Here is a 20,738-nt window from a genome sequence, read left to right as displayed (position 1 = left end):
TTGGGCGCCGCCCGCCCGTCGGTCTCCCTGGGGGCTCGGGCGGCGGGCAGGGAGAGGCCTCGCCGTGCGTCTGGAGGGGGCGGGCACGGCAGGGCCTGGGCGTCACAGTGGGGCGGGGGGCGCACGGGCCCGGCGGGGGCGGTGATGACGCGCGGCCGCCTCACTTGAGCCGCGGATGACGCGCGGCCGCGACTGGACCATGCGGCGGGCGGCGGCGGGGGCGGGCGGAGCGCGGGCGGCGGGGCCGCTGGGGGGTGCCCCTCGCTTGCACCCCAATGCGGGACGCAGGGGCGGTATGCGGGCCGGACCGCAGGGGCGCGGCGGGTCCAGGGCAGGCCCGGCGGGCTCGCGGCCCCTCCCAGCGCAGTCCCGGGCCTGTTCCCGCGGCCGGAGCCAGCAGCTCGTCGGTGACCCGAAGGCCGCGAGCGCGTTGCCCGACTTGGCCCCTGACGTCTTCTTCCTGCGGGTGCGGCTGGAGGAGACGGGGGAGATATTCCGCGTGGCAAATTGCCGCGGCGACATGACCGTGCGGGAGCTCAAAGAGGAACTGGACCTGATGGTCGGCATCCCCTTCAACCTCCAGCGGCTCCAATACCTCGACGAAGGTGGCTCCTGCCCTGACCCCTTCCCTGGCCACATGTAAGGGCACCCTGGCCACTTCTGAAGCTGGATTCCCAAAGGGAAGCTTGCTTACGTGAGAAACCCCAGATGGCAAAGGAAACCCCTGAAACCCAGCCACCCTGAAACCCAGATGGAAGGGCCACTTGGGGTCCTGGCCGCAGAGGGACTTCCCAATCTCAAACACACGGGATTCAAATTGGACTCCCAATCAAGGCAAACCTTGTCCACATGACCCGAATCCACAAGCAGGTCCTGCCTGGATTGGGCTGCATCTGCCAACCCTGAGCAAATCGTGTCCAAGCCAGGACCCCCCAGAATCCAGACCCTCAGGCTCCCTATGTCTTCATAAGGAACACAGGTCCCAAAGCCAATTAGACTTGTCTGAAACAAAACCTGTCCTCAGCAGGACCCCCAAACCCAGGGCAAGCCTGCCCATGTCAGTACCCCACACTCAAAGCAAACCTCAAGTCCTCCGCCATGCCGGTCTTGAGAACATCAGAACCCCAAATCCTCTAGCCAACCATGTCCACGCAAGCATGCCAAACCTGAAACAAACCCTGCTGACCTCAGGACCCACAAACCCAGAACGAAATTGCCTAACACCAGACCCCAAATCTCCAGGCTAACCGTGACTACCTCAGAACCCCAGATCCTCCAGCTACCACATCCACCCCAGGATGCCAGGGCTTGAACAAACCTTAACCACTTCAGGACCCCAAAATCCAAAGCAACCATGCCCAACTGAACCCCAAATCTCCAGGCTACCCATGGCTACCTCAGAACCCCAGATTTTCCAGCCACTTTTGTCTTGCAAGGACGCCAAATCAAAACAAACCCTGTCCATCTCAGGACCCCAAAATCAACAAACCAGCCCAAGACTGAACCCCTAATCTCCAGGCTAACCATAACTCAGAACTCCAGATCCTCCAACAACCGTGTCCAGGCAAAGAGGTCAAAGCTGAGCTCACCATGACCATACCAGAACCCAAATCCCCTCAAAGTGTCTTCATGAGGGTTCCAAAGAATAAAACAAACTCTGTCCACAACAGGATCCCAAAGCTCAAGTCAAACCCACCCACATCTGAATTCACCCCCAGACATGAAGCCATGTCTACATCAGCACTCCAAGGTTGAAGCCAGCCATGTCCATATCAGGAAGTCAAGGTTCAAACCAAACCTTGCCTCCATGAGTACCCCAAAACTCAAAGCAAACGTTTCTTGTATGTGTAACCCAAATCCTTCAGCCAACCTTATTTATACCAGAACCCCAAATTCCAGACCAAACACTTCATATAGCAGGAGCCCAAATTTTGGAGCAGATTTTATCACCATGAAGACCCCCAAATCTCAGGGCAGATGTGCTCTATTCCTACCCTCCAAATGCTACACTACTCGGGGCTACATCAGATCCCCACATCCCAAAACAAGTCCTGCCCATATGAGGACTCCGAATCCCAGAACAGACTTTTTCACATCAGGACCCCCAAACAGACAGCAAACCTTACTTTAATCAGAGCCCAAATCCAGAGTCAACTGCCCTCACAGGAACGTGAGTCTCAAAGCAAATGCTGCTATCCACGTTTGAACCTGAATACTGGAACTAACCTAGTACATATCAGAACCCCAAATTCCATGCCGTGTCCTTGTTCACGTTGGGAGCTCAAAGCTAGCCCAGCCGGAATCAGAACCCAGAGCCGAAAGTTCCCTGTGACTGAATTAGGACCCCAAGGGCCCCGCTCCAGACAAGTTTCATGTGGTAGATACCCAGCGGAGGCCAGGCACCCTAGAGCCCATCTCTCTTTCCATCAGTCTCCTTCCCTGACCTGAAGGCGTGGCTTTCCCTATCCCGATTCCCTACAATATTTAGGATATGAGAACAGGATCAAAGTCCCTGGCTCCATCATCTCCCCACCTGGTTGAAATCAACACAACACACTTCAAGAAAATGAAGATATAGAAAAAATCTCTGAGCTGCTGCACAGAGAATGTGAACAGCTGATATTGCAGAGAGACTGCAGCTGTACTGCAGGGGCTGGGGAACGATGGAGACAGACAGATCTGAAAGCAGCCTGCCTCCACGGGCTTGGTGCTGCCAGACACTGCCCTTCTGGGCTCAGTTTCCTAATCTATAACACAGAGCCACCAGCTCTAGAATTCTCAAGAGCTGTTTCCCCCTATGGACAGAAATGACTCAGGAAACTCAAAATGCACAGTGAAGGCCAAAATACCTTCCTTTGCTCTCTTTAAAATAGGTTAAGCATTTTTCATGACATATTATTTTCCTATAGGAGTATTTGGAAGATGCTCTTGGGCATTTTTGAGGTCTTATTTGGAAAGAAATGTGTTTCCAGCCTAGTCTGTATTTAACATATTAAAAGTGAGGAGAGTTGTTGAAGGACTTAGTAAGAGTTCCCAAACAAGTAATTTGAAAATTATGTATCCTCAACTACAAATGCCTGGCACCCCTTCTGTTCATTTATTTTCGCTGATGAGCTGTGCTGAGCTATTAATTCAAGAAAGCTAAGAGGGAGCGAGAGAGAGGGGGTGACTTAACACTGATGTCACAGTGCTATCACTCAACAGGCACTTAGCAACTGTTAGAAGCTCGACCTCTCTCTGCCGTTGCAGTACTTGCCGTGGGTGGTAAACAAGAAAGACAGAAAGTGCTACTCATTATTAGAAGAAATTTGGGCTACTGCCTATAAATAATCCTCTGAGGCCTCTCCTACCCACCTCAAAATTTGGGGCGGGGGGAGATCAAATGAGATCATGTGTGAAAACCTTGAGATACACAAATCTAAAAGGGGTGAGCACATCCATGGGCCAGGGTTGCCCTTACACGTCTGTCGTCAACTTTGATAATTTATTTAGCTGGTGATAATTAGTATTTGTCTAAGTCCAAGGCAGTGGCTGCCTGTTTATAAAAAGAGGATGTACTCCGATCTCTATAGGGGTTGTTCAGCATGTGGGAGTTGTACTCTTGCACGTCTCAGCAAAACACAGCTTTACTCAATATTTTCAAAGTTGTAGGGAGTCAAGTTGTCTTACTTAGACTAATTACCGGTTATCCTCTGTGTCTGAACCACAAATAGGACACTAATGTACAGATTTGCTGATCACTATTGCCTGTTGACATCTACCATCCTGAGTTTCTGGTAGCAAATTGGTGCTCATAGAGCCAAAAGTGGGAAGCCAGTGGCCCCGGAGGGAGTCAGCACTGGGGTGGCTGTTTACTTAAAGGCTGTGTGAGCCTCCGTTTGCTCATCAGCAGATGGACATAACAAACCTACCTTGGAGAGCTGTCCTAAGGATGAAAGAATATAGGTACTCAGTCTGGGCACCAAGTAATCACTAAGTACCTAGTATACAAGCACAAAGCAGTCAATCATAAAACCAGAAAACTCATGAATCCCACTGACTTGGAATGTAGACCGTCTCACCTGGGCAGAGCTGGGACTCGATGTTGATGGCATTGCTTATAAAGAAAGCATGAGGCCAAAGGGGCTCTGGTACTCCAAGTCCAAACTGGGGTGGATGTCAGCATTAGCTCCTTACATCACATCAGCTCTCAGCTGGGGAGGTTTTGTCCCCCAGAGTCCATTTGGCAATATCTGGAGACTTTTTTTTTTTTTTTTTTTTTTTTGAGACAGGGTTTCACTCTATTGCCCAGGCTGGAATGCAGTGGTGCAATCTTGGCTCACTGCAACTCTGCTCAGGTGATCCTCCCACCTCAGCCTCCTGAGTAGCTGAGACCACAGGTACGAGCCATCAGGCCCAGAAAATGTTTGTATTTTTTGTAGAGATGGGTTTTTGCCATGTTGCCCAGGCTGGTCTCGAACTCCTGGGCTCAGGCGATCTGCCCACCTCGGCATCCCAAAGTACTGAGATGACAGGTGCGAGCCACTGTACCGAGCCTGGAGACATTTTTGATTGCCTTGATTTGGCGAACATGCTGCTAGCATCTAGTGAGTAGAGGCCGGGAAGCTGTGAACACCTGACAATGAGGAGGGGCCCCTACCACAAGGAGTTACCCAGTCTAAACTGTCAGCAGTGCCAAGGCGGAAAAATCCCTCCCAGGCTTCAATTTGAAAGGTCCAACAATTTTTTGCATTGTCACCTCTTTAGCCAAGTAATGACATTATCCAAGAGAGTATTTTGGTTTACCCTATATGACTTGTTTAACCACATTGTGCCGTGTGTCTAATGACTGGTTACTTCAAGTTTAAGTCGTTCTATTTGTAGAGTTTGCCTCATAAAATGATTTTACTGACTCATGTGCCTTTTCACAATAGGACAAGTTATAATTACAGAATTTTATAAATTGTTGGCATTGTGATTTTGTTCGGCTTCCATCTGAGCTGAACCAAATTAATTTTCTAAAAAGCATTACCAACAACAGACAGACCCACGCGGCACCATCAAATGAGATTCGTATTCGATATTTCTAAAATTATCTTTGTGGCACTCAAGGTCAGATAATCTCTTAACTTAACCAATGTAGTAGTTTATCTTTAATACGCAATTTTTTAAAAGAAAAAAAATGATTCCCTGCAGGAGTTTTGATGGATGACACTACCCTGAAGTTCCATGATGTTGTTCCTGGAGGGATTATTTCATTATGTATCTGGCGTCATGACGGATGGACAGAACTTGTTTTGGCGGCTGCGGAAGGGGATCCCAGCAAGGTGTTTTCATGCTTCTTTAAATGGATATTATACGTTACGAAGCAACCGTAAATTGTGGGGGAAAAATTGGTCTTTAATATGGATATCTGAGTAACAGTTTCAGAGCAGGGAAGAGAGAACGATGAGCCGTGTCATAATTACGAAATACTGCACCGAGGGTTTGCCTTCACTCCTTGGGTTTACCATTTTGCTGGGTTTATCAATTTGTGATTTATAACCCACTTACTGCCCTGCCCCGCCCCACAAAGGAGTCGAGGCAGCACGTTTCTATTCATGTGTATGAGTGATAAGGTCGGAAATCTAATTTAACACTGAGAGGAGAACTCCAGATAACTGGGAAATGCACAGCTCAGAGCTCGGGGCTGTGGTACAGGCCTCCGTCAGGTGCTGCCTGGTTCCGGGGCGGCGGGAGGTCCCTTGTTCCTGGGGCGAGCAGTGGGCGCTCTGTCCTCCAGGGCTCCTGCTGGCCTCTCAGCTGGGCTCTAGGGGTGGGCAGTGGGGGGCAGGAGGACAGAAACCAGATGTATACCCAACAGGGAATATGAATTGCTGCGACACGAGGGGCAATGCTCTATTCTTTCTAGAAAAGAAATTCGGATGGAAAGCTATATGCTCCTGGAGAAGAGGAGACAGAGTTTCTTTGCCGAGAAAGGGGTCAGGGAAGGCTGGGTGTAGCAGGGGCTAGGATTGGCATTCTCGGAAGAGTGGGTGGGCTCGGGGCAGGTGCAGCAGGAGGCAGCCTTGGCAGGGAGGGTGGGCAGGAAGGGGCACCCAGGCCTGACACACCTCCTCCCAATCCCTCCCGCTTCTCCTCTGCACGCTCCTCTGCCCCTTCTGTCTCCCTCCCCTTTGTCACCAGCAGTGTGGTCCATGCTTGGTTTTCTGACTCTTGCTCTGGCTGCAGGGGTCACCTCCCTGCCGTCTGAGGTTGTCAGAATTGCCATCATCCTCATCTCGATTCTGCTCCTCCCACCGCCCCAGTCCTGACTCCCACATCAGGGCAGAGTATCCTTGCTGGGGGAACCCGTAGCCTTCCTCCCAGGCTCAAAGACTTAATTCACCACGAGCCGGTTACATGACTGGACTGTTCACCTGTGCGTGTTCAGCTTGCTCTGAAACCTAACGGAGACAATGGGCACACAAATAGATGGGAAGGCCAGAGCTGGTCTCCAAGAGATGCCTGTCACCCTCTGGGAGGCCATTTGTATTGGCTGTTTTCTTCCTCAGTGGCTTCAACCACCTTCCTGTGGACACCCGGAAAAGCTATTTTCTCTCTTCAAAACATCGACAGGAAGACCTTCCTGCGTTCCGAGCCTGACTGATGGCGAATTCGTATTTCCTGAACATATATAAGGCATTAAATTATGGCCTCCCCATCCTATCCTGGGTGTTTCTCAGCTTTTCTTGGAGGTTTTCCACCTCTCTTTTCCCATGAGGAGCCTGAGTTTGGCATTCAAGCAGGCCTTCCCCTGAGCATGCCCCATCAGCCATCCAACAGAATGTAGCCACGCTTTTGAGAATAACTCAGACTCCTCTTATCTTGCCCAGCTATCTTGTCTCGGGCTTACTGAAGATTCCTTCTACCGAACTGCCAATTCAGAACATTTTGAGGGTGAGAAGTGGAAGCAGTGGACGTCTCAGAGGGCATTTGTGGCGTTGTATGTGGCCTCACACAGAGGTCACTCTGATGCTGTGCAGTACCTTCTAGAACACGGTAATTCTGGTAGAAAGCTTCCTATATTCATGAGTTGGGATTTTTTGCAGGTAGAAAGGACAGAGTGTCTTGTGTTCCAGGTCCTTCCAGCAGTGGTTTCCTGGACCTGTGTCTTGTCAGCCACCAATCAGGGTCCCCATGGGACCACTCACTCCCTGTCTAGGCAAGTGTCTTAGGGTACGCCAGTCAGAGGCTGCCCTCCTTCTCTTCACCAGGTCTCAAGAAGATTCTTTCTGGTTCAGTGAGGCAGAAATTTCAGGACCCAAGACACAGGGGGCAGCTACAAAGGATTCCTGGTTCGTTTCCAACCAGACATATTGCTGGGAATATTCCCATGCTGTCTGCGTGATTTCCAGCCTCGCATGAAATTAGGATGCTGCAACGGTCCAAAATGGTCTAACCTCTGGCCAGGCACGGTGGCTCACACCTGTAATCTCAGCATTTTGGAAGGCCAAGGTAGGCAGATCACATGAGGTCAGGAGTTCACAACCAGCCTGGCCAACATGGCGAAACCCATCTCTGCTAAAAATACAAAAATTAGATGGGTGTGGTGGCATGTACCTGTAGTCCCAGCTACTGGGGAGGCTGAGACAGGAGAATACAACAAAAACACACACACCAAAAAAAAAAAAAAAAAAAAAAACTAGAAAAAAACCCCAAAATAGTCTACCCTCCAGCCAGCACAGCTCTGTGGTGGATGGCAGGATCACCACTCTTCCTTCTCCAAGCCTCGTTATTATTTTCTCACAAGACATTAATGCTGAACTCTCTTTTCACCCCACCTCCACTTAAGGGCCTCCTTCCTCTCTCTCTCTCTCTCTCTCTCTCTCTCTCTCTCTCTCTCCGGCTCTCTTGATAGATAGAAACAGAAGCCTAAGACAACATTGTCTTCAAATTAAAGAGCTTTACACAACATTCCATAGGTGTACACTCTATCCTCCCTGGATGTGGGATATTTTTGGGAAAAGATGCCCACTGATGGAGATGCAGACCACTCAAGAACAATGGAGAACAGCTGTAACAGCTCAGACCACCAGCTTCCTTGGAAAAAGGGAGAACATGTTATGTGGTGTTTGGTCAATGGTTTGGGCTCAGGAGGGGCCTTTCCCAAGGGTCTCCCGTATCAGCTTGCCTCCAAATTAGACAACAGCTTCTTTCCTACCCACAGCCTTGGCTCCAGCCTCTCAGCTCAGTCATTGCTATTTTTCCCACTTACACCGAGCAAGGTGGAAAACATCTTGGATTTCCTGGGCCGGATGATTGGGCCATGCATCGGGGGTATAAACCTCTGTGATGGGTAAAGGTTACCTAAACAATATTCTCCTTCCTTCCTTCACTGCCTGTCTGCTCTTTGCTTGTTGTAAAATGAAATATGAGCTTTGCACAGCCCAGCAGTCCCTTAAGCTCATAAAAAGTCATTTTCACTCTGATGGAACTGTGATGTATTTGAAGGCACCAGTTAAAAAATTACAGCCAGCTTTGCGAAGTCTTCTGTCCTCTGCAGACAGCTGCTGGGGGGAGGTGTCATGGTCGACACTGGTGTTCTAAGAGCCTATTTAAAACTTTACCTCACCAACCAGCCGGAGCTCATAAAAACTGGCTACCGAAATGTCAGCTGAATTTAATTGAATTGCCTTGTTTTCTGTGTCATGATATTTGTTATCCAGAATTTGATTCAATTCAACAATTCCATATTGGACACCTGTCGTTAGCCCATCCATCTGCAGGAGGCAGTGAGGAATTTAATCGAAGTGAAATCTGTCCATGAGTCAGGCTGCCCATCGCGTCATTTCCCGAGTGCCTGTCTCCTGCAGGCACTGAGCTACGTGCTCGGGATGAGAACAGCAACGAGCCAGATGTGTGTGTTTTCTGCCCTCCTGGAGTTTATGAGGGGAAATCAGTAGATTATTACAAATAATTCCATAGTCAATGGTGTACACAGTGTTGTGAAGATGTAGAGTGTCTATTGAGCTTATACAGGAGATTTCACGGGGTGGGAGAACTAAGGAAGATTTTCCCAAGGAAAGAAATGAAACCTAAAGGAAGGTCAGAGTTAGCTCAGAATAAAATGAGAATGTTGTGAACGGGCCTGGGGCAGGAGGCAGAGCAGGGTGTATTTAAGGGATGAAGGTGGAAGGTAGGTATAATTGGTGCCTTGGTGGTGGGGTTGGGGAGGAGAGTATGGCAGGAGGGAATGCTGGAATAGTAATGGGAAAGTATGGTGAGAGTGAGCGGGAAAGACCTAGAACATCAACCCACAGGTGGCGGGATGGCAGTGATGGATCTGAGCAGGAGTTTGATATGGGCATTCTGGAAAAATCACTGGTTACTGCCAGGGGAACATACTGGAGGCAGGGCAGTGCTGGAGCTGGGCCAGGCAGCAGGACCTCCCTGGGGAGCACTCCCTTCACAGCCCTGGACCCCTCCTGTGTTCCCCTTCCGCATGTCTTCCTTCTGGCCAATGTTCTTATTTTACAGGAGCCAGCTGCCTCAGCAGATCCCCCCTGGGCAGGACACCCCTGCATGTGGCTGCAGCAATGGGTCGGTCAGACTGTATAAGCCTTCTGCTCCAGCACGGGGCCTCCATCCACGACAAAGATGCCAAGGGGGAGACCCCCATCTCCATTGCACACCGCCTGAACCACACACAGAGTGAGCGGCAGATGTTCCTCCTCCACCAGATAGCGAAGTCAGGGATACGGGATCTTAACGACTTGGTCATGAAGAATGCTTTGCAGAGGATCAAGTCTGGGTTTAGGTCTAAGGTGACGATGATGACCCCTCATTAGCTCCCAGTGGGAACGCTTGCCTGTTGAAGCTGGTTTGGGCAACTTTGCAGAGTTCAATCCCATGGGGGTCCTTGGTGAGCAGGGAGGCAGGAAAACAGGGCAATTAACCTGAATCAGATATGAAATTATCTGTCCTGTTTGCAAATGATTTCGGGAGGGTGTTGATGGCAGGAGGTAAGTCTGTGCTCATTTGGTAATCCATTACAGACTGAACAGGCTCTGATGCCAGCCTTTAATTTTAAGCTATTTGTACATTGTACCCAATAGCGCTGCTTAGGGTGATGGGAGCCAATTACCTTCTCTCCCTTCTGGGGACTGTCTAATGCACTGGCATAATAGGAGTAATAACAATAATGATAATAGCACTATTGTTATTGTACAAAACAAGTGCCAGCAAATGTCAGGAGGTCGTGTGTGGTGTGGGCTGTGAATTTCAGTCTGTAAAGCTGTGGAACTAAATGCTCCCACAGTTAATGTTCCAGGTTTCCTGAGCCATCGTTGAGGGGTCTGCTTCTTGAGTCAGGGGCAGAAGGGAAGCTGGGTGAGCTTGGCTCTCCAAACACATTCTCCAGAAGGGATGCCTTATTACTTTTGTTGAAAGGTAACACATTGGCACTAGATGGGGAGGAAACAGTGTAAAAGAAGATGAGAATCAGGCTGGCCACATCTTCTCCTTTGTCTCATCCCCAGGGGTCCATGCAATCTCCTCTTGCTAGTGTTCTCCTTTTCCTGCCAGCACTGGGATAGCTCTTCCTTCTTTCCTTTGAGCAAACCACCTTGGAGTGTCTATCTCAACTCTCAGGTCTCTGCATTACAAAACCTTATACCACACTGCAGGATGTGCTTGGTGTTCCCACAGGGTCCCAGCCTGCCAAGTGCACGAGTGAGCTGGGCGTGGGAAACAAGAAGGAAAGATAAGGATGGGGCCAGCTGTCTGAAGAGGGCACTGAGACTCCATTCCTGCAGAGATGAAAGGCAGAGGCTGCTAGATCTTTCTAGAGCTCCAGACCTGGAAATCTGGCTTTTTGAAAGGATCTCTCTTGACTTTTTTTTTTTTTTTTTTTTGGAGACAGAGTCTTGCTCTATTGCCCAGGCTGGAGTGCAGTGGTACCATCTCGGCTCACTGCAACCTCCGCCTCCCAGGTTCAAGCGATTCTCCTGCCTCAGCCTCCTGAGTAGCTGAGATTGCAGGCACCCGCCACCACGCCTGGCTGATTTTTGTATTTTTAGTAGAGACGGGGTTTCGCCATGTTGGCCAGGTTGGTCTCGAACTCCTGACCTCATGATCTGCCCACCTCAGCCTCCCAAAGTGCTGGATTTACAGGCATGAGCCACCGCACCTGGCCAGATCTCTCTTGATTTTTAAAATTTGGCTTGAATTTTTGAAGAATGTGGTCTGCTACAAAAGGAGTGAGAAGATGCGGGGCACACCCATGTGACTGCCTCTCATTGTCAAACTCCATTTCATGGAGAAACGTGGTAGAATCAATCTAAGTCTCTCTGGAACAATCCAAAACTCTGACGCCACAGTGAGGGAGTAGCCACGGGTCTTGCTGGGTGGCGTATGGGGTCCACTCTCCCACCTTCCACAGACCATTCATGTTTCTCTAAAGCCCTACCTTCTAAGCAACTTTTGGAATCAAAATGTGTGGCAATGGTCTTGTGACCATTGCAGTTTTCCTGGGAATGGGAAATGGCACTGTATCCTGGCCCCCCTTTCCCACTTCCATCCCAAGAACTGGAGTCAGCTTTTAAATTAACTGGCTGCATTTCCTGCTGTCATAGCAAGTAAGATCTGTGTTAATGATGTGGTTTTACACTCAGTGTACGTGGCTGTACCCAGCTCAGCACTCTGTTTGACAAATAATAGCCGAGGAAAAAATACCTCGCATCAGCTATGTCAAAACTGAGATCTTGTTCTTGGCAGACGTTCTGCAAAGTCAACAGGCAGATATTAAGCAACCCCAACCCAATGGGGCAATCCATTTAGCTAATGAGGTGTTAGGGGGGTGACGCGGGCACTCTTTTAATTTAACAAGTGGCATCACTCAGAGTCGTGCATTTGCCAGGAGCTCTGCCCAGCCGCCTTCATTGTTTGGAGAACCAACTGCCCGACTTCTATATGTAAAATTCTGGGGGCAGGCACTCTATCTTCATCTACCTCCAATTCAATTAAACACTTGGCCGGACATTGGGCAGGTCCCAAACTCTTCGTGGTGACATTTTGCTCAGTCTGTGGTAGGGTCATCTGAACACTCATAGGTCCTGGGGAGTGCTCCATCCTGTATCACTTATGAAATAAAATATGTCCAGAGCCATAGGAGGATTGAGTTGCCATTGGGTGAAACGTTACGTTTTGTAGATATTTCATTACACATTTATTTTGAAGAGTTTTTTTTTTTTTTTTTTTCACATTTTGGGAGACAACAAAGTTTTGTTTGAGTGTGTAGGGGGTCAATCTCAGACATTTTTGTTGGACCCTGGAGGTGGTCTGGCATGGTGGTCAGGCACATCTCTGCTCTGTCAGGCCATGACATCCAGTTCCTTTGCCTCATCTGGCATCCCCAGGTAGGGCTGGGCTTGCAGTCACGAGAGGGGAAGAGCTGCCTGTGCAGAGGTGGGGACAGAGGCTTTGGGGTCAGCACAGATCTCGGCTTGCATCTTACTGGTTTCCCTCCAAAGATGACTCTGCGGGGCCTTCAGCTGCCTGCTGGACTCTTGCCACCATCTCCTCACTCAGTCTCAGACCTGGGGCACTGCCTTGCCTGAAGCGTATTCACTAACCCAGGGGTTCCCAGAGAGCAGGGAGGGCATCTCACTGGTGGCGCCTCAGGGGACTTCAGGTGGTCCCTGACACTGTATTAAGTGACACTGAAACACTGGGTGGGAAAGGCAATCCCTTTTGACATTGCTGTCGGTCCTTTCTGTATCCACAAGGAGAAAGTTTCCTTTTTGTGCTAGTATGGCTTCGACACCACCCTGACCCTCACCAATCTCCCTCTTAAAAACACATCAGCAGAGCGCAGTGTTTTGTTAGGTAGCCATCTTTTGCTGGGATTTAACGGCACTGTCTTGTTTTCAGTGCACTGCAGGCCAGGGTTCTATCCCTTTCTCTCCTCCTTACTAGTTGTGTGACCTTGGACCAAATGGTCACCTCCCAAGAGCCTCAGGGTCTTTATCCGTCACGTGGGCCTCGTCACCAGCATCCCAACCTGGTTTGCATTGGTGAAAGGAGACTGCCAATGTGGATTGTGCCCTCAAGACCCAAGGCCCTGTTAGCGAGACCCCGAGATGCAGTGGGAGGGGCCTGGGCTTGCAGTCTGGCAGATCCGGTTTAGAATTTTCCTCCACCACAAGTTGTGTGGCATCGGGCCAAGCAATGGCACCTCTCAGAGCATCAGTTTTCTCCTCTGTAATACTCAGGTAATAAAACCTGGCCTCTGTCATTGGAGGGATTAAATGTCTGGCACGGAGCAGACGCTTGAAAAATGGTAGCCATTATTATTATTATTATTATTATTGCTACAACCACTTAATTTGTTTAAAATATTTACTTACTGGGAATCAATACACCGCCCCCCCACCAGCCCCCGTCTCCAGATAACCTCATACATTTTCAGCAAACCTTATACAGTAATAGTCTCTGTCCAGAAGTAATAATCCCCAAAGTGGGAGATAAATAAATTCTGTTAAGTTTGCTGATTTGGGTGTGAAGTAGAGGGCTTTCTTAGCTACTTGAAAAAAGTGCGTTCTGAACTTGAAACTCCAGGGCCAGTTCTGCAGGAGAGGAAAACAGCTCTAAGGCAAGAGGAAAATTCCAGTCACTGGGCTCTGCCTCCGCAGTGCCGCACTGATTGCAGATGCTTCCAGCAGAGGGCACAGAAGCCCATTAACATTTAGACAAACAATCGTGTTTGTGTTCATTGGAAATGTCAGAAACGCCGCAGTCTGCGCCACTTTGAAAATGGGCCTCACATATGGGCTTTTGTGCCTGAACCCCTGGAATTGTCTGCAAAATGTGCATGTCTGTATACATTTTCTGGGGAGAACCTTCATAGCTCCCATTATATCCTGAAAGGGTCCGTGGACCACCCATTCCCCAAGGTACCAAAACCTGCTCAAATAACAAGGAATTCAACCATAGCAATTGTCAAAGTAATCAAACCGAAACCGACATAGTACAATGTCACGCTTTACCCATTTGATTGGCTTGCATTACCAATTTGCAATTGGAAAAATGATAAATACTCCTAACATCTGGGGCTGTGGTGTGTGTGTGTGTGTATGTGTGTGTGTGTGCACGTGTGTGCACCTGGGAAACATGTCCGCACTGCAGAGGGGAGCCTGTCGACTCCCATCTTCCTGCAGGATTGATTGCTATCTGACAATACATATTCAGAATGCCCATGACTTAGCACAGCGGCCTCACTTCTGTAAATCCATCCTACAGAGAGGAAGCCCCTGTACAAAATGAGACCTGTTCACAAATGTTCGTGACTGCTGTTAATGGTGGCAGAAACCCCTGTACAAAATGAGACCTGTTTGCAAATATTCGTGACTGCTGTTTATGGTGGCAGGTGCCTGGAAACACTCTACATGCCCACAAGGGGGAGGGATGGTGGCTCATTTTGCAGCTACGACAACGTGACTTGATCTGTATGTACAGGCCAGGGGACAGACATGAGGGATATCTGGGATGTGTCATTAAGTGGAAAACAGCAAGTTGCCCAAGAAATGTTATGAGCACGATTTTAAAAAGAGGCAAATCCAGTGTCTATATATGTTTATTTGAGCACAAATAATGATGTCAAAGGTATACCTCCAAACTGTTAGCATTGCTTGCTTCAGGGCAAGAGAACTGTTTTACACAGCCCTGAGTTGTTACAACCGGCAAGTCTCCATTTTTGAGACAGGGTCCCACTCCATCATCTAGGCTGGAGTGCAGTGGTGCAATCACAGCTCATTGCAGCCTCGACCTCCTCGGCTCAAGTGATCCTCCCATCTCAGCCTCTTGAGTAGCTGGGACTACAGGAGCGCCTCACCATGCCTGGCTAATTTTTTGTATATACATATTTTAACAGAGACAGGGTTTCACCATGTTGCCAAATTCCTGGGCTCAAGCGATCTGTCCGCCTCAGCCTCCCAAAGTGCTGGGATTATAGGAATAAGCCATCGTGCCTGGCCTTTCTTTTATTTTTTATCGTGGCAAAAGACACACAGCATTTATCCTTAGTGACATTTAGTACATTCACAATGTTGTGCAACCATCACACTATTTCCAGAACATTTTCATCATTTCAAAAACAAACCCCATACCCACTTGTGTTCATCCCAGATACCTTCTCCCTCCAGTCCTAGATGACCACCAATCGACTTTCTGTCTATACATTTGCATATTCTGAATATTTCATATAAATCAGATCATACCATATCTGTCCCCCCCCCCTTTTTTTTGAGACAGAGTCCCACTCTGTCATCCAGGCTGGAGTACAGAGGCATGATCTCAGCTCACTGCAACCTCTGCCTCCCGAGTTCAAGCGATTCTCCAGCCTCAGCCTCCTGAGTAGCTGGGATTACAGGCGCGTACCACTGCGTCTGGCTAATTTTTGTATTTTTAATAGAGACCAGGTTTCATCATCTTGGCTAGGCTGGTCTTGAATTCCTGACCTCAGGTGATCCACCCACTTCGGCCTTCCAAAGTCCTGGGACTACAGATGTGAGCCACTGTGCCCAGGCACATGTAGCCTTTTGGACCTGGTTTTTAGTATACCATTTTTGAGGTTCACCCATGTTGTGGTATGTCTTAGGACTTCATTCTTTTTATGGCTGAATGACATTCCATTGTACGAATATATCACGTTTTGTTTATCCATTTATTAGCTGGTAGCTATTGGGATTGCTTCCACCTTGTGGCTGTTGTGAGTAGTTCTGCTATGAGCATTGGTGTATAAGGATTTGTTTGAGTTCCTACATTCAACTTTTGGGTGCACATTAGGAGGGGAATTGCTGGGTCACATGGTAATTCTGTGTTTAACAGCGTATCTTACTTTTGTAATTAAAAAAAAATCAGGCTGTGGAGGCTCATGCCTGTAATCCCAACACTTTGGGAAGCCGAGGTGGGAAGAGTGCTTGAGCTCAGGAGTTCGAGACCAGCCTGTGCAATATAGTGAGACCCCCATCTCTACAAAAAAATATAAAAAATTAGCTGGTGGCATGCACCTATAGTTCCAACTACTCAGGAAGCTGAGGCAAGAGGATGGCTTGAGCCGGGGAGGTCAAGGCTGTAGTGAGCTGTGATCACAGCACTTCCCTCCAGCCTAGGTGACAGTGAGATACTGTGTTAAAAAAATAATAACCAATATAAAAAAGGAAGGAAAAGAGAAACCGCCGCCCCCCCTCCCCCGCCATGCCAGGCTGTCTAGAGTGGAGAATTACGACAATCATGTGTTGAGTATTTTCCAGGCACCCTACATGCGTGATCTCATTTGGTCTTTTCAGTGACCCCGGAAGGCGGACGTTCTCAGTCAGTATCACAATCGCATGGGGGCTTTGTTAAAACACAGATTGCTGGGCCCCACCTCCCAAGGATGCGAGACTCAGTGTTTGGGACAGGGCCTGAGACTGCATTTCTGACAAACTCCCTGGGAAGGTGGTGCTGAGCAGCACTGAGCACGTTCTCTTTCATGCCCATTTGTCACGGAGGAAATGGAGGCTCAGAGAAGGTTAGCAACTTGCCCAGCAACACACAGCACCTAGGTGGCAGAGTGAGGATGCCTGCCCCTCTGCCGTAGTTTCTAGTCCCTGTCGGGATGAAGCCGAATGTGACTGTTCTGAGCGGCAAAGGTAAAGGTTCCACCACCTTTGGGAGGCAGGCAGGGCAGTATTTTGGTTCTGGAGTCAGCTTGTCCGGGAGGCCTTCGTGGAGGCTACGACCTTGGTTACTCCTCCAACTCCCCTCTTTCCCTACTTGTAAAAGGCAGAAAATGCCAGCATTCATTCTCAAAGCATCGACGGCCCTGCCCAGCCAGAGTCCAGCTGGGAAAGGCACATTGGGCTGAGCACGGTCAGGCAGTGCAGAGGACAGGATGGACGGGCAGGTACGCACACCCCACGGACACTTCCTCCTGGGCTGCGCCCCAGCCCCAGCGGCCCACAGGACACACCCCAGAGGTCCTGAGCACTTTCCTCTCCTCTGTCTTGGATTCACACAAAGAAAATCCTCCCCGGGCCGGCCGGGGTCGGCTCCCGCCAGGTGGCGCTGTCGAACGCGGTTGCCGCAGGTGCGCGGCCACGGCGGCCTGTAGGTGTCACTGTGAGACCGCTGATCAACTCCCCGAGCGCAGCGTCGCGCGGATCCCGGCGGACGGTGCATCCGCCCCCATCCGCCCCACCAGCCGCCATCCGAATTGCAGATCCTGTTGCATTCCCCAGTTTTCTTCTTTCCCATTAGGCCGTTACACACCAAAGATTTTCCACTCTTGGTACTTTTGTGCTGTGTTGATCTTTGGATAGTAGAGACTATTTTGAAACATAGGTAACTACGTGGATAGTATTTTCACATGCCATTCATAGTGTAAGAATTTAGAGAGAAACACGGTCCTCCAGTCCACAGAGTCTTCCCCGGTGAGGGCGGGGGGCGGGGGCGGGGGCGGGGGGCGGGGGCGGGGGCGGGGGGCTAACGAACTATTTTTTTAGAGTCAGGGATAAGAGCTAGCCAGCTTTACAGATAAATTCCATTTTTTAAAACTTGTCCTCCTAAAGGGAAGAAAAATCTAGGACCTTCCTTTCAATCCTAGTGAACATGTTAATTAATATTCGCCCAGGAGGGGCTGTAACAAGAAAAGCAAGAAGGAATTAGGCTGACCTAGGTATTTCCAAGCCCAAGATCCTCAACATCATTCTCCCCAAGCAAGATACCAGTCATGTGTCGCTTAAAAGGGGTGCTTTCCGAGAACTGTGTCCTCGGGTAATTTTGCCGTTGTGCAAACATCATAGGGAGTACTTACACAAACTAGTTGGCAGAGCCCACACACACCCAGGATATATAGCCAGTTGCTCCTACGCCATGTTACTTAACCTGTGCAGCATGCTGCTGTATTGAGTGTGGTAGGCCAGGGGTCTCCAACCCCTGGCCACAGAGCGGTATTGTTCTGTTAGGAACCAGGCCACACAGCAGCAGGTGAACAGCAAGCTAGCAAGGGAAGCTTCATCTGTATTTACAGGCACTCCCCATCGTGAGCTCCACCTCCTGTCAGATCAGCGGCAGCATTAGATTCTCATAGGAGCGTGAACCCTATTGTGAACTGCTCATGTGAGGGATCTAGGTTGTGTGCTCCTGATGAGAATCTAATGTCCAACGATCTGTCACTGTCTCCCAGCACCCCCAGATGGGACTGTGTAGTTGCAGGAAAACAAGTTCAGGGCTCCCACTGATTCTACATGATGGTGAACTGTGTAATTATTTCATTATATATAACAATGTAATAATAATAGAAATAAAGTACACAATAAATGTAATGCACTTGAATCATCCCAAAACCATCACTCCCCTCTGGTCCATGGAAAAATTGACTTCCACAAGATGGGTCCCTGGTGTCAAAAATGTTGGGGACCACTGCTGTAGGTGGTTGTAACACAGTGGTAAGTCTTTGTATATCTAAACATAGAAAAGGTACAGTAAAACCACAGTGTGAAAGATACAGAATGGTGCACGTGTGTAGGACACATGCATGAATGGAGTTTGCAGGACCGGACGTTGTTCTGGGTAAGTCAGTGAGAGGGTGGTGAGTGAATGTGAAGGCTGAGGATATCACCGTACACTACTGTAGACTTTATCAACACTGCACACTTAGGTTACACTACATTTGTTTAAAAAGTAATTGCACTACAACTGTATGATGGCTATGGCAACAGGCTTTAACTCCATTTAATGGCTTTAGCTCCATTATAATCTTATAGGACCACTGTCATATATGTGGTCTCTTGTGGACTGAAAGGTCGTTCTAAGGGTATAATCTGTGGCATGCAGGGAAGGGCTGAGATTTAAAATGAGTGAGCACATGTCAGAACTACTATTTTTAAACAAATTATATCATCAAAGAAGTTCATGATTTACTTCTAACTTTCACCAAACTGCAGTGCATTTTTATTTTTTTGAGATAGAGTCTCGCTCTGTCGCCCAGGCTGGAGTGCAGTGGCGCAATCTCAGCTCACTGCAACCTCCACCTCCCAGGTTTAAGCAATTCTCCTGCCTCGGTCTATCTAGTAGCTGAGATTACAGGCACCTGCCACCACGCCCAGCTAATTTTTGTACTTTTAGTAGAGACGAGGTTTCACCATGTTGGCCAGGCTGGTCTCAAACTCCTGACCTCAGGTGGTCCACTCGCCTCGACCTCTCAAAGTGTTGGGATTACAGGCATGAGCCACCGTCCCCGGCCTGCAGTGTATTTTATACCTGGCTCATCTCACATATGATTTAAGAACTACTTTTAAATAAAGAAGAAAATTCATCAGTCTGGTTTTGCCAGTGCTATAAAGTATCACATTTCAATCTTGTAATGACCCAGCAAGGTATTACTTTTCCCACCCCACAGGTGGAGACAGAGACAGAACCAAAACTCCTGGTTTTGAGGAGAAATGGATCCCTGCCCTGCGGTGTGGAGCTGGACTTCACAGGAAGAGACAAATAAGTGCCCTAGAACGCGGTAGAGTCTCACTCCCACGCACTCATTCAGCAAGTGAACTGTCTGCGCGCTTGCGGACTAGTCGGCTCCTCTGGGCACTGGAAAGCTCCCCTGGGGCCATCAGAAAATGGTCTAATTGTTCCCACCACTGCCGTGCACACCTGTGCTGACGTTCCCCCACACCTGCCTTTGGGAGCACAAGGCAATCTGGGTAGGACTGTTTACAGCTGCCCGTCAACAGTCATCCTTTGCAGGTCTTAAAACATCCAACCTGCTCCAAATAAAAGCTGTATTTGCTTTTCCAAAGTGGCCCTTTTCCCTTAGCTCAGGGCCAGGCTGTGGATGGCAGAGGGGCTGGGATAGCTCTGCTGGCTTTCCCTGTCCCTCTCCACTTGCCCACCTCCTCAGGGTGGGCCTGGGATGCAGGAAGAAGGTGGGAAGCTGAAGGGCATTAGCTGAGCAGGTGCTGAATGGTGGCTCTCCCCTGACCATCCAGTGCCTTATGTCAGGGGGATCTCGGGCACTTGGCGGGTATTTGGAGACCCCCATTCGGGATGCTCACACTGGTGACTGCCACCTAGCCTGGCTTCCGTGTGTCCATTTGGTCCATGACAAAACAGTCCTTGTTCTTGTCCTACGGAATTTCTGAAGCATGGCCTGCTCCCTAGAACCTGCTCTGGAACCCACTCGGCAAACCCCCTGGGCGAGGGTGAAATGGTGGGCTTTCGTGGGATAACCACAGTCCCTGTGAGGGGGTCTCTGATGGCCTTTGCTTGGCTTTTGGTGGTGGTGATGGAGAGGGTAAGAAAATGTGCAGAGATTCCTGCAGGATGCCAACCCTCTCCCAAGAAACCCTCACTCTCTGCACTGACTTTCTAACCTTCCAGCAAGTAGTGGCTGGCTGGGGGAGGGGAGGGGTGTGGATCTCAGAGTGGCCTCCGGTCTCTCTGGGCAAGTGGGGTTGTCCCAGTAAAGTGCTTCTCTTTGGAGTCACAGATAGTTCTCAGCTGTGGGCTTTCAGCTGAAAGGCCAGAAAACAGGTGATGTTCCGCTTCACATCTGAAGAGACGGCTCCTGCCCTCACAAAGCCGCTGGAGTGATAGGACAGCCGGAGAGAAGACCGCGGCTAGGCTGTACCCAGAAGGAATCCACAGAGTGAAGTGGCTGAGGGGGATTAGGTGGGTGCAGTGCTGGAGTGCCTGCCCAGAGGAGGTAAGATGACACCGAGACTTGAGGAACAGGGAAC

The 20,738-nt window shown here is 49.4% G+C and overlaps 1 protein-coding gene across 1 annotated transcript; it reads left to right on the top strand.

Moving 5' to 3' along the window:
- The first annotated feature begins 175 nt into the window (after window positions 1-175).
- On the top strand, window positions 176-9,809 carry ANKRD60 (ankyrin repeat domain 60). The gene is made up of 4 exons (XM_005569684.4): window positions 176-605; window positions 5,176-5,306; window positions 6,855-7,020; window positions 9,499-9,809. The coding sequence occupies exons 1-4, from the start codon at window positions 176-178 to the stop codon at window positions 9,807-9,809; spliced, it is 1,038 nt and encodes a 345-aa protein (XP_005569741.2).
- The last annotated feature ends 10,929 nt before the right edge of the window (window positions 9,810-20,738 follow it).

The sequence above is a fragment of the Macaca fascicularis genome, chromosome 10 (assembly GCF_037993035.2).
Source record: "Macaca fascicularis isolate 582-1 chromosome 10, T2T-MFA8v1.1".
NCBI classification, from domain to species: domain Eukaryota; kingdom Metazoa; phylum Chordata; class Mammalia; order Primates; family Cercopithecidae; genus Macaca; species Macaca fascicularis.
This window is presented reverse-complemented; position numbering and strand designations above follow the sequence as displayed.